The sequence below is a fragment of the Phyllostomus hastatus genome, unplaced genomic scaffold (genome assembly GCF_019186645.2).
Source record: "Phyllostomus hastatus isolate PE091 unplaced genomic scaffold, TTU_PhHast_1.1 phas_scaffold_397, whole genome shotgun sequence".
NCBI lineage: Eukaryota > Metazoa > Chordata > Mammalia > Chiroptera > Phyllostomidae > Phyllostomus > Phyllostomus hastatus.
In genome coordinates, this window is record NW_025334029.1 from 3,512,459 (window position 1) to 3,530,860 (window position 18,402).

At 39.3% G+C, this 18,402-nt stretch overlaps 1 protein-coding gene across 1 annotated transcript in view; it reads left to right on the forward strand.

Moving 5' to 3' along the window:
• Positions 1–18,402, forward strand: part of AFF2 (AF4/FMR2 family member 2) — a 572,513-nt gene that overhangs the window by 521,352 nt on the left and 32,759 nt on the right. The window contains exons 14-16 of the mRNA XM_045820496.1: positions 3,858–4,077; positions 11,087–11,370; positions 11,935–11,998. Of these exons, the coding sequence (XP_045676452.1) occupies positions 3,858–4,077; positions 11,087–11,370; positions 11,935–11,998 (568 nt within the window). The remainder of the gene's footprint in view (positions 1–3,857; positions 4,078–11,086; positions 11,371–11,934; positions 11,999–18,402) is intronic.

An 18,402-nucleotide genomic window follows, 5' to 3' on the forward strand; every position in this document is an offset into this window, starting at 1 on the left:
TGGGTGGCACCATGAGCTGTTTAGCAACATTTCCTTACCCTAATTTAGAGTGACAACCATTCTGTTTGGCCAACATGAACTTTTATCACTAAATGAAAGTTAAAAGGAAGTAAATGGGCAGCATCAAGAGACACCTATCACTTGAACCAGACCATCTGATTCAGGACAATTTCCAGTTCTGATTGTGGTTAAACAATTTCCCTGGGAAGCAACCCCTTGGCCATGACAGGATGACCCAGCTGCTGCTTCCTGTGTGGTATCATTGTTTAACCTTAACATGAAGCTTGAAGATCAGTAGCTACATCCTGAGCTCCTCAGAGGCCAGGGGAATGACATGCTCAGGAGGATCAGAGAGATTAACTATCTGGGAGTGCCTCTCCCTAGGCAGTTTTATGTTTGGGAAAGCTAGCTAGGAATCAATAGGTTAATTCTAATTGGCTGTCACCTCTTCACCCATCTCCCTGTTTGTGGAAGGTTCCAAAGTCAGGCAGGAGGTCTCCTTGTTTCCTCCTCACTTAAATAGCCTCAGCCTTCCCTAGAGAAGTCCTTCCCTTTCTATTTCTACCAAGCATTGTGACTGAATTATTCTGTCTTACAAATATCGCTTAACAATCATATCAGTTACTGAACTATTTTGCCTGGATAATTATTGTCATAAATTTATTCAAAATTAGAGATTACTCCCATCAAATACCAGTTTTGGAGCTTATTAGCAGCCCAGAGCAGAGGAGACAATCTGACTAATTACTGCTAACAATTGATTTCAAAGATTATTGTTTAAAATCAGTGATATAGCATCAGTCTGCCACAGAGATGTCAGAAAGAAATTCTTGGCTTACATTTGTTTGAATCCTTGTTGTTTTGAGATTAAAGGTAGAAAAAACACAACTACCATTAAATCCATTCAATATAACAAAGTAATGTGGGCCCTGAGCTGCCCCTCTCCCTAAAGATCCACAGCCATTTGTGAACTGTGTCTGTATTCCCTGGTATAACTTTGATCTGAAGCATCTCTTCACATACTTAGAGTTCTCAGAACTAGAAACCCTTACAGCAGAACAAGCTAATGCTCTTCACCCCAGAGTGAGCCAGTCATGTGAGGAAACATGCTTCTTCCCCAGTGGTTAAACATGGTCATCTTCCAAGGAGGAAAAACTGCAATGTCAGTTTTCAGGCTTTGACCAGTCCAGGCCACCTAAAGACAAAAGGAAAAGGCAGAGGACAGTGGAGAATCACCACACCATCAGTCCTCCTTGCTATCCAGTGACCTGTCACTAGGGTACCTCTCATCAAGCAACTCAGTGTCCTGTCACTATTTCCATTTCATGGAAGAGAGATAATCAAATATTAAGTAAATATCTAATAATTTGAATATGTTCTCATAAAATGCTGTTTTTAACTCAGGGTAATTATGGTCTTTCTGCTTTCATTGTAGATAGGAAAACAGTGGTTACCTAGTACCATTTTTCATTCAGGAAGACCTGAGTCAGGATTTCATGGTAACCCCCCCAAAATTTAACTCTGTGAAAAAAAATCTCTGCAGATGAGGGAGAATGAAGCATGGATTGGCCTCTTAGAGGTCTTCTCCTGGGAACCTCTCCTCAAACTTTGTGATTTGTTGATTTTGCAAACTAAATTCTTGGAAATTTCTATGAGACAACATTCACTTTTCTAAATGAATATTCTAAACCTAGCAAACAATGCCACACCAGCAGAAGGGCCCTGCTGAGTTCCTCCCCAATTCTTTGGAGCTTGAACCATCAGGAACCATCAATAAGGCCTCTGAGACATTGAGAAGGAGTGGTGATACACTTCTCTTGTCTTCTGTCTTCCTCTGGCCTCCTATAAGAGATTCAGAAAGTAACAAAAAATGTTCTTGTAATAAGAAGCTATAATGGTGACAGAGTTGTCTCCACAAAATGCTCCCCAGGTATTTTTCACCAGTAAAGTTATTAAAGACCCCATGACCAAACAGATAAAAAGGGAGCCAGGTGACTGGTTCCTACTGCATATATTATACTGTACTGTGTGTAAGGTACTGTGTACAATGGCAGATTGGAAGACTTAACATGACTGGAGTAGCCAACAACAAATCAACTGCCTTTAATAAGCAGCTCATCACCTTGCAGCCCCCAGTGCTGTCTTAGGACGCTCAAGTAATGGAATGGTCATAGCTAATGAACAATTCACCTCTTATAGGTACCAAGCTTAACATCTTAACAGATGCCAATGCTTAACATCTTTATACATAAATTCCCAAAAGTATCATGTCTCTGTAATGATTATACTTAGTGCAGGCTGATGTTTGTGGAGCTTCTTCATGGGCATGAATCTTAATCCTTATAGTCACTATTATTTTAATAAGGCATCACAACTTTCTTACAATGGTTCTATATATCAAATAAATGTTAAAAATCCAATGGAAAATATTTTAATTGATTTTAACCAATTAAGGTAATAGTAAAAACAGTTAATTTTTAAAAAAAAATTTGCCAGATATGAATTCACATAGAGCCACATTATGAAACAAGAGGTGGATCAGCAAATATTGTTACAATGGGAAAATTTGGGCAACACAGAGGAAGTGGAATAAGGAGACACTCCATTGACTTCTGCAATTTCAGAAAATCAAACAACTTGAATGCTTGTTCACTTTTGATTTATTGCTTTGAGATGTTATAAATCTATATTTCTAAACACTGACTAAAGTTGACCAAGAGGGAAACGTAAATGCTTGTTGACTTAATATGCTATTAAAATTGTAGTCAATAATCATGAAAAACAAATGGCTGTATAGTACAATATGACTTGTCTAAGAAAATATTAAAATTCAAGTAATCTGCACTAATTACCCTAAGACAGTAACTGAAATAAAAATCCATGATTCAATTACCATGTTAAGCAGCTAGCATAAGGTTTTAGTTGCTCTGTTTCATTTGCAGCCTGTCTATTTGATGGTACCCATTTAACTAGTAGATAAATCAATTTGAAAGCACAGGACAGCCAATGTCTTATGGTGCTCTGAAAAAAAATATTTTCACATCAATTTTGGTGAAGTGGAGTGCATCAATACCTCAATATAACAACTTAAGGTCAAGAGCTCATTATGCCTTGGCATTGGGGCAGAACATTTTGAACATGCAATTTGTAATGTACCACTTATGTAGTTAGTGCATTATTTATTTATAAGTAATATAAAATCATAGTATTTTTTAAATTTTTTAAAGATTTTATTTATTTTTAGAGAGGGAAGGGAGGGAAAAAGAGAGAGAGAGAGAGAGAAACATCGATGTGCGGTTGCTGGGGGCTGTGGCCTGCAACCCAGGCATGTGCCCTGACTGGGAATCGAGCCTGCGATGCTTTGGTTCGCAGCCCATGCTCAATCCACTGAGCTCTGCCAGCCAGGGCAGCATAGTATTTCTTAAGAAAATATCTCCCACTAATAATTGTTTACTGTACTGTTTATTGTGTGATTATGCAGTTAAGTCCTAAGGCCAAATAAGTAGGAACTATCCTAAAAATGAAGATTAAAGTGTATATTGGATTTTCCATAAAAATCTGATTAATAGTAATTTGAAAGGTTACAAATATCACATTGGACCACACTGCATTACACACATATTTATCATAGAGTTCTACTTGAAAGACATGTGTTTGCTCTTGGATACATATGTTTGCATTTATCTACAGCTATATCTATAGAGAGGGGCATCTCTATATGTGTTTTTGTATGTGCTCTTCATCACAGGTAAAGGAATACTAACTAAAATGTTACTTCAGCTGAACATACTGGCATAATGGGAAAATTTGGAATACAGAAAAAAAATAATGATACCCTAAATCCTTTGTTTACACAGAAATATTTCATCCAGGAGAACAAATAGAAGAAAAGAAGAAAAGCTGTTCCCTACTTCATTTTCCCCACTGCCAGATCCTCCGCAACACAGAAACATCAGTGGCAATAATGGTCCCTTTAGTCAAGACAAAAACACTCTTGTTATTGGACAGATCACTTCTGCCAAACCTAAGCGGAGTGAAAGCAAATTTTGTGCTACTTTCAAAGGGATATCTGTAAATGTAAGCATCTTAGGAGAAATATTATGATTGTCATGTAGAAACAATTTGAAGCAGCTTATCTAACTAGACTTGACCACATGGTGGTGTTGCTAGGTAATGGGAGGAAGAGGCAGAGAGAAAATATATATGTGCACATACAAATACACAAACTGTCCATTATTTCAAATTTGGATTATTCTTTTTAAAAATATTTTATTTATTTATTTTTAGAGAGGGGAATAGAGAGAGAAAGAGAGGGAGAGAAACACCAACCTGTTGCCTCTCATGCACCCCCTACTGGGGACCTGACCCACAACCTAGACATGTGTCCTGACTGGGAATTGAACCCATGACCCTTTGCTTTGCAGGTTGGCACTCAATCCACTGAACCACACTAGCCAGGGCTCGATTATTCTTTTTTACAAGATTTTTAATTTTTTTTTAGAGAGAGGGGTAGTGGGGGAGAAAGGGGGAGAGAAACATCAATGTGTGGTTGCCTCTTGTGCGTCCCCTACAGGGGGCCTAGCCCGCAACTCAGGCATGTACCCTGACTGGGAATCAAACCAGTGAGTGTTTGTTTCACAGGCAAGCATCCAACCCCCTGAACCACACAAGCCAGACCTCAATTATTCTAATTTAGAATGAATTTTCCATTCCAGTCTTACTGCTCCAAATAAATTATTACGCAGAGACCTGGGGCTTTGGACATTCTTTGGTCCAAGCCTATCATATCTTGGGGGTGAGTACACTTCCAAAATACTGACCACAACATCTGGTACATGATAGACACTGATCATTTACTGAATGAAAGAACAAATGGATGATATGGGATTGCCCAATGTCACTGAACTAGGGCTGGAACTCCAAGTTACATCTTTCCACCACCCAGATTAACAGGTATGAATGTACCAGATGCTATGGTCAGTATTTTGGAAGTGTATACCAATCCCAAAAATAAAGATTTGGACCAAAGGACATCCAAAACTCCAAGTCTCTTCATAATTATCTGTTTGGAGCAGTAAGATCAGAATGAACACTTGAAACTTATATAATCTTATTAGCAAATATCACCCCAATAAATTTAATTTTTAACAGATGTTATTTATTTAATTTTAGAGGCAGGGGAAGGGAGGGAAAAAGAGAGGGAAAGAAACATTCACGTGCAAGTAAAACACTGATTGTCTCTCGGGCACCTCCCAATGGGAACCTGGCCCACAACCCAGGCATGTGCCCTGACAGGGAATCGAGCTGGTGACCTTTTGGTTCATAGGCTAGCACTCAATCTACTTAGCCACACCAGCCAGGGCCCAATAAACTTAATTTAAAAATAGAAATAAATAAATAAAAAGAGTGACTATAATGCTGGAATTTAAAAGGTAAATTTGTTGCTAAAATAATTGTTCTAAGTTCAACTAAATAATTGACTAGTCCTTTGGATTTTCTGCACTGCTGCTTGATTAGCATAGATAATTTCAAATTTGTATCACTTTTCACATCCACACAAAATATATTTTCATCTCTCTCAGGTATAACTAAATAAACTGTGGGAACCATGAGCTATAATGTCACTAGTAAATATTATTGACAAATGTATCTGCCTTGTAAATATATGTATATGCAGATGTAGCATCTGCATGTATCTATTCTTCTTTAAATGTCATATAAAAAAAGCAATTGAGCAAAACTCAATAAATTTTCAAATGCCTGGTGCTAACCTGGTAGACCCTGAACCAAAAGTATCCATTTAACCTTCTATAGAAATCAATAAGTCCTCTGAGCTGTAAGAAAGCCAATTTATAGGCCTTCTATCATCTGAGATGACTAAAATGATTTTATATATATATATATATATGAATTTTATCACTGATATAAGGAAATTGATGTATAGTAGAATTGTCATGTTCCATATGAAATTTATGTGTATCTGTATTTATGCACACATAATATTTGCATTCACATTTAAAGACATTGACTATAGTGTTAGGAATTAAACCATAGATTCTAAACAGTAATTACATTATTAATCCTATGTTTCATAATGAATATAATTAATATTTTAAGCTCCAACTGATGTTTTCTACTGCAAATTTTTGGAGGGTATATACCATATCTAGGCAATTCTCTTTGTATAGTGCCTAGCATATTGTCACAAATAATTAAGTGCTTAATACAAATGCTTTTGTGACCACGATAATGCTTACAAGAATCTACAAAATCATTTCCAGAAGAACCAAGAAACTACTGATAAACCTGATAAATATTATTACATTTGCACTTATAAATTGATCATTCTTTTTAAGAAAACTGCTTGTGTACCCTATGATATAAGGAAGTACCCATTGCCTCTTATTTGTCCATTCCTTCTTTCTATTAATGGCTTGAAATCTTGGGAGAGTTTGTAATATATTTTTCCCTAGCCTGGGAGTTAAGAGATTTGATGCATAGGACCAGCACTTCAACAACTTTGGTCTGAGACCTTGGACAATTTATGAAGTCTCTATAAGATAAGTGGGTTTGACTAGATTATCTATAAGACTTCTTCCAACTCTAAAAGTGTCTTCACTTTTGTGCTCTCAGAAATTTCTCTCTTCCATTTATGCACAAGGTCTTTTTATTAACTCAAAGGATGGGGGAGTATGGTTAGAGGGCATGTTTATATAACTTACATGACTATGGCTGAATGCTGCCATTTCCAGTCAGATGTGTCAGGACTGACATTGATGCCATGTGCATGGTGGACATTTAGGGTTCTTGTCACGTATTTTGACCATAGAGACTGTGGCACTGCCTTTGGCTAACTCCACTGTTTGGTCTTGGCCGTCTGACTGGCACTAGAAACATGGAGCTGGCTTAAGAGTTTTAGAAAATGAATTTTTTAATGTGTTTGGACTGAATAAAATCCATGATCATCTAAACTATTGTGTCTATATCCATCATTACAATTTTTAGATGTGTAGACTCAGCACATTTATGTCAGTGAGCTCTTTGTAATTAGAATTTTTGATAATCAGAGAAGGTCCATAATCAAGTGGAAAAGATAGACTTTCAAGGATATAAGAAACATTCACACTTGGCTTTTATCTTTAAAGTGACCATTTAGACTAGGCACACATGCATGCATTCAACAAATAATTAGCAGAACTAGGCCATGGGGTAGGGTAGATGGGGTGAGGGCAGCAGTGTCATAAACCAGAGGTGGTTCCAGTGCTCAGAAACTTTTCAACCTAAAGTAAACCATGAAGCATGCACTCAAAGAGCCAGAATATAAAATATCTGGTGATTGGTATCACACAGAAGTGATCAAGACAGACATTTCAGATCTCTAAAAGGACCAGAGGATTGAGACACTTCTGGCCATGGACATAAGGCAGTTTCCTGGAGGAGTTTTTTCTTAAGCTGGGTCATAATAGACAAGTAGAGTTTAGAAATGGAGGGAAGTAGTTAAACAAAATGTGGTATATCAATACAATGGAGTAACCTTAACAAGGAAGGAAAATCTGACACATGCTACAACATGGATAAGCCTTGAGAAGGACACTTTGCTAAGTGAAATAAGCCAGCCCAAAAAAGACAAATGTTGTATAATTCCACTTATATGTGGTAACTAGAGTAGTCAATTTTGCAAAGACAGAAAGTACAAGGGTAGTTGCCAGGAGCTGGGAGAGGGTGGAATTGGACATTTTTTTTTTAATGGGGAGAGTTTCATTTTTGCAAAATGGAAAAGTTCTGGAGATTGGTGAGACAACAATGTGAATGGACCTAATACTACTAAACTGTACACCTAAAAATGGTTAAGATGGTGTGATGTTATATGTATTTTACCATAATTTAAAAAATTGAAATGGAGTTAATTATCAGGAGGTGAAAAAGAAAAAAATAATGAAGGGAAGGTTTTTCTCAACCCTAAGAGTCTGCATGAAGCAAAGCAGGAAAGTGAAGAAAACAGGATATGTTCAGTTTGGTGGAAGGTTCATGGGAGGGAGTTGTGGGAGATAATCAGGGAAGGATAATCAGACATACCAGAAAAGGAGCTCATATTTAGTTTGCATTTGGGCGCAAGGTAGTGAAATATATGGAGCTTTGTTTAAAAAGCTCAGACTGGCAGGTAGCTGATTGAGGGTGGATTTTAAAAGCTATCTTGGATTTTGAGTGTTGGCCAAGAGGCTTTTTGATAGTCTTGGTCAGGAGGCACAAGGACCTGCACTTTGAGGCTTCAGAATAGAAAACACAGATTTGGAAAACATTGGGTAGATACACTGAATAAGAATTTGTAATTGATTGGATAATGTAACGGAGAGGAAAATATTAAAAATGAAACAGAACAGTGGTTTTCAAAAAGTTTTAAGAGCATTATAGGTTTTGAAATAAAATCATTTACAGAATTTGATTATATAAAGCCAATTAAAGCAGAGCAGCTCAGATGGGAAGCAAGGTGTGGAGTGTACTAGTTCCAATGCTCCAGGCCCAGGGATGACCACAATACCCTTCTTGATATGGACAAATCCAACCTTGGTAACAGGGAAAATCACCCTATCATCAACATAGAGAACTGTTTTGGTTATCAATTTGATTTCAGAGAAATTTGAGGTCTTAACGGGCTATCTTTTTTCCCTTTTTTAAAATTAGTTTATTATCGTTCAAGCACAGTTGTCTGCATGTACTCCCCACCCCAGCAATCCCTACCTCCCTCCCTGATTCTACCCCCTTTGGTTTTGTCCATGTGTCCTTTGTTATTGTTCCTGAAAACACTTCCCCCTTCCCCCCTCATTATCCCCTCCCACCTCCCCTCTGGTTACTGTCCAATTGTTCTTAATTTCAATGTCTCTGGTTATATGTTGCTTGCTTGTTTGTTTTTGTTGATTAGGTTCCACTTAAAGGTGAGATCATATGGTATATATCTTTCACTACCTGTCTTATTTCACTTAGCATAATGCTCTCCAGCTCCACCCATCCTGTCACCAAGTGTAGGAGCTCCTAATTTCTTTCTGCTGCACAGTATTCTATTGTGTAAATGTATCATGGCTTTTTGATCCATTCATTTACTGATGGGCACTTAGGTTGCTTCCAGCTCTTGGCTATTGTAAATTGTACTGCTACAAACAATGGGGTGCATAGGTTCTTATGGATAGGTGTTTCAGGGCTCTTAGGTTGTAATCCTAGCAGTGGAATTGCTGGGTCAAAAGGCAGTTCCATTTTTAGTTTTCTGACAAAATTCCATACAGTTTTCCACAGTGGCTGCACCAGTCTGCATTCCCACCAGTTGTACACTAGGGTTCTCTTTTGTCCACATCCTTTCCAACACTTGTTGTTTGTTGCTTTGTTTATAATGGCTACTCTCACCAGTGTGAAGTGGTATATCATTGTGGTTTTAATTTGCATCTCCCTGATGGCTGGTGATGCCGAGCATCTTCTCATATGTCTCTATGTCCTCTCTATATCCTCCTTTGAGAAGTGTCTATTCAGGTATTTTGCCAATTTTTTAATTTGGTTGTCTTTCTTCCTGGAGTAGAATCATATAAGTTCTTTATGTAGAAGAGAGGTCAAACCCTTGGCTGGGGTATCATTGGTAAATATGTTTTCCCACATGATTGGTTCTCTTTTCATTTTAATGCTGTTTTCCTTAACCATGCAGAAGCTTTTTATTTCAGTGAGATCCCATTTGTTTATTCTTTCCTTTATGCCCTTTGCTCTAGTGGACACATCATTCAAAATATTGCTGCATGGCATAAGAACAGACACATAGACCAATGGAAGAGAATAGAGAGCTCAGAAATAAACCCAAGTCTCTATGGTCAATTAATATTTGACATAGGGGACAGAAGCATAAAATGGATTAAAAATAGCCTCATCAACAAATGGTGTTGGGAGACCTGAACAAGTACATGCAAAAAAAATGAAACTTGATCAGCAACTTACACCTTACACAAAAACAAATTCAAGGTAGATACATCTTGACACCATAAAAGTCCTAGAGGAAAACACAGGCAGTGAACTCTCAGATATCCTATGCAGCAATATTTTCACTAGTGAGCCATCTTGATGGAACTATCCAGAGGTGGCCACTGCAGGTCTGGAGCATTGAATAGATGATAAGATAGAGGTTTCCATTTAGGATATACTGCTTATTATCAGATCTGTGGCAATGCATACAGGAAAAGGAAGAGGCATCATGGCAACTACATTCAGGTGTAGAATAGTCAGGACTGTCACACAGTTTCCAGGTGGGGAGAAAGGAGTCTGCCATGTGAAGAAACAATCAGGTGGTCTTGGGGAACATGCTCTCACATAATTAAAAATCTTACCACTTACTTTCTTCATCTGGATCCCATTATGTTTATGGCAATGACAGCTCAGAATGAATCTCAGAAGTCTCTCACCCATTTGATTTTTGACCTTGTCAAAATGAGCTTTCACCATCTGAAGACTTCAAAATGAGGAGACATTCATGTAACATTCACTTAGCTGGAAATCAGTCAAGCTCCTCACATGAATAAAAGGGCCCATTTGGCCTTGGTCCTAGAATAATGATTATTGCAGGTTTGGTGGTATTTGACTGCACTGTATCTTGTCTGGTTTGATGGTATTTGACTTCACTGTATCTTGTATCTTGCAGAGTAATGTGAGTACTTATCCTAGTGAAAGTTTCTGGGCTGGTTTACTTATCAAAATTATACACTTCTACCTCACCCACTCCCTCTCCCTCCCTCCCTTTCCTGTTTTTCCCTCTCCCCTCACATCCCTTACCAGATTTAGACATTTGCTAATGGCTGTATCCATGGGGTGATTGGGCTATGTATCCCAAGCACCTGACTTAGTATTTGGTGTCATCATAGAACAAAATCTGTTAATCCACAGAGTTAATAAAATATACCAGGATAAATATTTATCCTCAAGCTGTGTCCATTGTTTTCTTTTCCCTTGCCTTGTTTGTTAGTGTGCTTAATATTCATAGCATTTATGAAAAGATGTTCTGACAAGATGTTCTAAAAAGCTAGACCTAATGGAAGTTATTTGTCTTCCTTTCTCCCAGGATGGAGACCCTCCAAAAAAGGCAGCCTCTGCCACTGTTACTGCCACCAACACTACTATTGCCACTGCCACCACAACTGCCATTGTCACTGCCCCTGTCATGGCCACTGCCACTGCTTCAGCCACTACCACAAGCACTACCACTATCATTTCCACCACCACCTCTACCACCACTACTGGCCTAATGGATAGCAGTCATCTGGAGATGACATCCTGGGCAGCCCTCCCACTTCTGTCCACCAGCATCACCAGTGTCTGGAGACCCAAGCTCACTTTTGATGACTCGTATGTTGTCCCCAGATTAAAATGGATTCAGTTTGGGAGTGGTGAATGGGAGGTGGAGTCAGTATAACTTTTCTAGTATAATGCAATGTGTTATCCGAAATAAGACCTGGGCAGCAGTTCCTATAGCATTAAAAGTATATCCCTCCTCCCCACACTTTCCTATCTTTACCAAGAAATACCTTTGACCCATTTTAATTGTCAGTCTCTGTTACTGTTTTCAAAGGCAGGTGTTTAATTCTAGTTATTTGTCCTCCTTTCTTATCAATGTACTCAGATAGAACTCTGGGCCAACCAAGAGTTTTTACAGCTTGATTTTGTTGGATTTGTTTGGATAACTGGAATGATTGGGGTTGGAGAATGTAGGTGTTTATTCTAATGGGCCACTATGCACTTCAGATTTCATTTACAGAATTGTTTTGAGGTTAGTTATTGTATGAATGATAGCATTATTCTGCCCTTCTCATTACATAGGAATGAATTTATTAAAAAAACATTTTTGACTATTCAGGTTTTAATGAAAAGATGAACCATTTGTTTCTAATAGAGTTTATTTTGTATGCTTAGGGTTTGCAATGCTGATTATTACATGCAAGAGGCTAAGAAGCTGAAGCACAAAGCTGATGCACTGGTAGGTTTTCTTCACTCATTGCTTTGTTTCCATTAAAGTATTATGCTGTGAAGGTAAACAAAGAAGGAACTTGACAAACAATTCAAACTTTCTCATTGCTGCTGTGACATGGGGAGATTGGGACTGCTTAATTCCTTAACACTGTAATTCCCAAAATTTTTTGCAGTGTGTTACCCTGCCATTCATGTATTGGCTTTTCCATTATTTTTCCTGTTGCCCCATTTTCAGAAGCTAAATGGCGTGTACTATTATCATTGTCTTTCAAATGGACTTGAAATGACTGTTGATACTGGTCTGCAGAAGGTGGGGGCTTTCTTTGGGTATGGTAAACCAGAAAATGGTGTGGGAAAGAAGTTTATTGAGACATGATTAGCTGGCCTCAAAATTTGGTTCTGCAAAACTTGAGTATGTAGAAAAATTTCAACTCCTTGCTGCATTTGACTATGTTTCCAGAGTGAGACCCATAGCCAGTCTAGTGCATTGCAGACAGAGAGGAAGTTTGGTCATCTGGATATCCCAGGACATTTGGCCTTGCTTCCTCTAAAGGTTTTGGTCACTTAGAGCAATCATGAGCTCAACATGTTGAATTGTTTGACTTGATTGATCCTCCTAACAGGGGGTCTCAAACATGTGTTGTTACAATCATTGGAGGAACTTCAAAATAACCCTGATGCAGAGATCCCAGATGGCAGAGGAGTAAATGGAAGCTACACTAATCACCTCCCAGGACCAACCTGGAATTACAGCTAAATTATAGAGAAATCTGCCTGAATAACCAACTGAACACTAGCTGGAGGGAAGCCTTACAATTAGGGGCATACAGAAGAAACCACTTCACCACAAAGAGATTGATAAGAGAGTGCGGGGGAAACACAAGAGGGCTGGCTGGGCTCCCATGGGTGGAAGCTGAAATACTGAAGGGATATTTCAGCGGCCAGAGGGTTCCTCCTGAGAAATGTGGGGTCTAAACTTCAAGTTGGGCTCCCTAGCCTACAGGACCAGAGCCAGAAAGGAACCCATGTAACATTCAGCTGTGAAAAGCAGCAGGTTTTCTGTCTGCCAGAGAGACACAGCTGCAGATGCATAGAGCCTCTTAAAGGGCCAATGCACAAACTTTCTTTTGCAGCCACTTACCCAGGGCTCTGGCAGACAGAAGGCAGAGTGGACTAGAGTCTGGGATTGGTGGCACTGGGGAGAGAACTGAAGGAACAGCCTCCAGAATCCCAGTGTTCAGTCATTCCCCACATAGCAGAAGCCACCTTTCTCAGGCAGAGCACTCCTCTCCAAGGGCCTTCAACCTGAGAGAAGCAACAACTCCAGCCACAAGAGGGCCTCTTCCCTAACCTGTGGAGCTAAAGCCAGGCTGCTGATCACAACTTGATTAATTTAATAACTGATCGATCTCATAACTGACTAGTTTAGTGTTAACCCATTTATTTTGAATAGCATGTTATTCAATCTCTATGAATTTGTGTTTTTTTTCCTTGAGGTTGGTTTTAGTCTCAAGACATAGTAATCTGAGATGATGCTTGATACAATTTTAATTTTCTGGAATTTTTGAGGCTTATTTTGTGTCCTCCCATGTGGGCTATCTTTGAAAATGTTCCATATGCATTTGAAAAATGTATATTTTGCTTCTTTGGGTAAAAGATTTTGTATAATCAATTAAATCCATTTGTCTAGACTGTTGGTCAGTGTCACAATATCCTTATTAATTCTTTGGAAGAGCTATCCATTGTTGACAGTGGACTGTTAAAATCCCCTACTATGAGTGTGTTGTGGTTGATTACTTTCTTAAGTCCTCCAAGATTTTCCTTATATATTTGGGGTTCCTATGTTAGGCATATGTATGTTTACAGTGGTTATAACTTCTTCAGTGGTTTTTCCCTTAAGTATTATGAAATTGAAAAGCTTCTGCATGGCTAAAGAAAATATCAGCAAAATGAAAAGGAAACCAACCATATAGGAAAATGTATTTGCCAATGATAACTTGGACAAGGGTTTGATCTCCAAAATATATAAAGAAGTAATATGACTCAACACCAGGAAGACAAACAACCCAATTAAAAAATGGGAAAAGGAGCCCTGGCTGGCATAGCTCAGTAGATTGAGCACAGGCTGTGAACCAAAGTGTCACAGGTTTGATTCCCAGTCAGGGCACGTGCCTGGGTTGCAGGCCATGGCCCCCAGCAACCTCACATTGATGTTTCTCTCTCTCTCTCTCTTTCTCCCTCCCTTCCCTCTCTAAAAATAAATAAATAAAATCTTTAACAAAAATGGGAAAAGGACCTGAACAGATACTTCTCCAAGGTAGTCATAAAGAGGGCCCAAAGATATATGAAAGAATGCTCAACATCATTAGCCATCAGAGAAATGCAAATTAAAACCACAATGAGATACTACCTCACACCAGTCCGAATGGCCATCATTAACAAATCAACAAAAATAAGTTCTGGCAAGGTTGTGGAGAAAAGGGAACCCTAGTACACTGTTAGTAGGAATGCAGACTGGTACAACCACTGTGGAAAGCAGTATGAATTTTCCTAAAAAAAAAAAACAAACAAAAAACAAAAACAAAAACTAAAGATGGAACTGCCTATTGATCCAGTTATTCCACTGCTAGGATTATACCCTAAGAATCCTAAAACACCAATTCAAAACAACCCATGTGCCTCAATGTTCATAGCAGCATTATTTATGATAAGCAAATATTAGAAGCAGCCAAAGTACCCATCAAGTAATGAGTGGATCAAAAAACTATGCTACAAAGTAAAATAAAATAAAATGAAATACCCGTGGTACATTTACACAGTGGAATACTGTGCAGCAGAAAGAAAGAAGGAACTCCTACCTGTTGTGACGCCATGGATGGAAATGGAGAGGATTGTGCTAAGTGAAGTAAATTAGGGGGAGGAAAACAAATACCATATTATCTCACCTATAAATGGAACCTAATGAACAAAACAAACAAAGGAACAAAATAGAACCAGAGACATGGAAATAGGAAGCAAACTGACAGAACCCAAATGTGAAGGGGAAATAAGTTAATAGGGGAAAGAAGGGGAAGGGTCTAGTCAAGAAACACATATCAAATATCCATGGACATAGATAACAGGGTGAGGATTGACTGTGGGAACAGTGGGTTTCAGGGTAAGAGAGACCTATGGGGGTGGGGAGAAGTTGGGGCAACTTTGACAGAACAACAATAAAAAGTAATTAAATAAATACATATACACATAAATAAAACAACAGATTAATTTAACAATTAAGGCAGAAAATGCAAAGAAGCAGACAAAATGGGAAGACAAAGAAACAGACCCCAAATGAAAGAATAAGAGAATTCTCCCAGAAGATGAGCTACATGAAATGGAAGCAAGCAATTTATCAGATAAAGAGTTTAGAGTAATGATTATAACGATACTCAACAGCATTAAAAAATACATAGAAATCATAGAAAGGATCAATCAGAAATAAAGAATGCAATATGTAAAATAAATAACACACTAGAAGGAATAAACAGGTTTGATGAAGCAGAAAATAGAATCATTGATTTGGAAGACAAATTAGAAAAAACAACAACAACAACAACAACAACAACAACAACACCCAGGCAGAGCAGCAAAAAGAAAGAAGTTTTAAAAAAAAATGAGGAAAGATTAAAGAACATTTTAGACAACATGAAGCATAATAATATTTCTGCACCCTAGAAATTCCAGAAGAACAGAAGCAAGCAAGGGGTTGAGAACAATTTGAAGAAATAACAACTGAAAACTTCCTTAATCTGGTGAAGGAAAAAGACACACGACTCCAGGAAGCTCAGAGAATCCCCAATAAGTTGGGCTCAAAGAGGCCTACATGAGACACATCATAATTAAAATAAAAAGGCTTAAGGACAAAGAGAGAATCATAAGAGCCACAAGACAAAAGCAGGCAGTTGCATACAAGGGAGCACCAATTAGACTATCAACTGATTTCTCAATGGAAACATATCAGGCCAGAAGGGAGTGATGTGAAATATTCAAGGTGATGAAAAAACAAAGACGTACAACCAAGGCTACTTTAACCAGCAAGGCTATCATTTAAAATAGAAGGAGAAATAGCTTCCTAGACAAGGAAAACCTAAACGAACTTGTTACCACCAAACCAGTACTACAAAAATTGTTAAGGGTTTGCTTTAAGAAGAAGATGTAGAGAAAGAAAAAACAATGGACTTCTGGGTCTGGGGTCTTAAGATGGCGGCTTTTTTGGAGGAAGCATGATCCCCTTCCTCTGTGCAGGGGAGAGAAACTCGCTGATCGGCGGAGGAACAGAGCAAGGGGCCTAGGTTATCGCAACATTTATGAAAACAGGACATCAAAAATTATAGCGGACATTGAAAAACCAGATGGTAAGGAGACCGCTTCAGGACAACAGGGACCCAGGGATCAGCTCAGGGATCAGCTCAGGGATCAGGAGGGTTGCAGCCCCCAGGCCCAGTGCTCCCATGTCTGCCTCAGGGCACCCAAGAGAGAGGAGCCACTGCTCCCTCCCCGGACAATGGGGTTGAGCAACACCAGGGGAGGCCTTGTTGCTTGAAGGTTCAGAGAAGGGAGTTGGACTGGGAAACAGTCCCACAGGGGCTACAGGCACCCACGCATAGCCCTGGGAGGGGGGAGTGCCCCCAGCCAACGAGACCAGGGGCGGCCTGGTTGTGTGCCCGTGCCCCCAGCCCAGTGGGAGTGTGGTTCTATGGAAGACCCAGACCTTGCAGCCATGAACAAGGAACGGGCACAAGTATTCACAGGTTTCTGGAACCTGCGGTGGTGAACTTGGGGGAGCACGCACCCCTCCAGGATTCCCGACTCTCACGCTGTGAACCCAGAAGGGACGCGGTGCTTCGGGGGTTCCTGGAGCCTGCAGCAGGGAAATTGGTGGAAGTGCGCACCGCTTCATGATCCCCGAAGCTTGCACTGTGAATCCAGAAAAGACTCGGGTGCTTCCCAAGAGCATAGAGCCCGCCGTGGTGAAATTTGGGGGAAGGGTACATCTCCTTGTGATCCCCAGAGCTTGCATTGTGAATCCAGAAAAGACGCAAGAGCTCTGCAGGGCCCCAGAGCCCGAGAGACCATGGCAGTAAGCTTCAGAGAGCGTGCTTGGGAGCATGCATACCCTCATCCAGGGACCTGCAGGGGGACATTGGATTGGCTCTGGGGAGGTGCACTGCTGGCCCTGGGGACAGTACCTGACAGACGGACTGAGTTTTGACTGGGAATAGTGAAAAGCGTTCCAAATGCCCCTCAGCCTGCTGAAGCCAGCAAGACCAGAAAAACTGGTTTGGCCAGTTAGAAACCAACAAGAAGTTTTTTTTTGGGGGGGAGGGGGTTGGTCTTTGTTTGGGGGGGGCTGTTCTTGCTTGATTGTTTGATTTTATCTTATTAAGTGACTTTTTAATATTTTAATTATTATTTTTATATCTCTCAATTCCTTATGTTTCTCCTCCTTTCATCCTAGTATTATTCCTTCCACTCCAAATTTTTCTCTCCTCCATTCCATCTTCTGCTTTTTTTGCCCTTTTTTTTTTGAGGCTGCAAGTTACTGCAAATTTGTATTATCTTTTTCTCACTTTTCTGACATTTTTAATTTTAATAGTATTTTGGTATTCTTTCTCTTTCTGTATAATCTTCTTTGCTTGGTTGGTTATACTGTCATTTGATAGGATCCCCCTGTTATCTCAGTCACAGTGTGTGGATAATTTATTGTCCTTCATTTGTGTTCCATTAGTATACCTCTAAAGGTTCGATACTCCTTATACTTGTTATCTAGATTTCTTAGATTCTTCCACATGATTGTTGCTTTAATATTATTGTAAATAAGACCTAGTTCATACAATTGTAAATACTACTCAATACCCCTCCGTGATCTCACCCCACATTGCAGTTTCCTGAACTATATTATTGTGGGGGTTGTCTCTATTCTTTTACACGCTACTCCTATTTACTAATCTTTATTCCCACCCTACCTAAGAATATGACCTTCCACAGCCTCACAGGATTCTAGATCCAACTAAAAAAAACTTTCCTCCCCAATAAAAGTCTTTTCTTCTTTCCATCCTTTCTAAAACGTGGCTAGTGGGGTGGAAGATCATGGTAAACACTATACATAGACGAAAGATATCCCATCTCTTCTCTACTGGCTGCTACTGTAAATACCATAGAATACTCTCTTGCTGTCTTAAACCATTTTGCCTTACTCCTCCAACTGATCACAAAAAAGACTAGGGGGAAGGTGTGAACACCAGGATACACGAAGGAGACTGAATGAATCTCACAGGTATTCTACCACAGAAGTTCACACCATAATCACAGGGAGCCAGAACAGACCAATTTAAGAAACAGAGGCTAACAAGAAGAGTCTCACAAAAAATG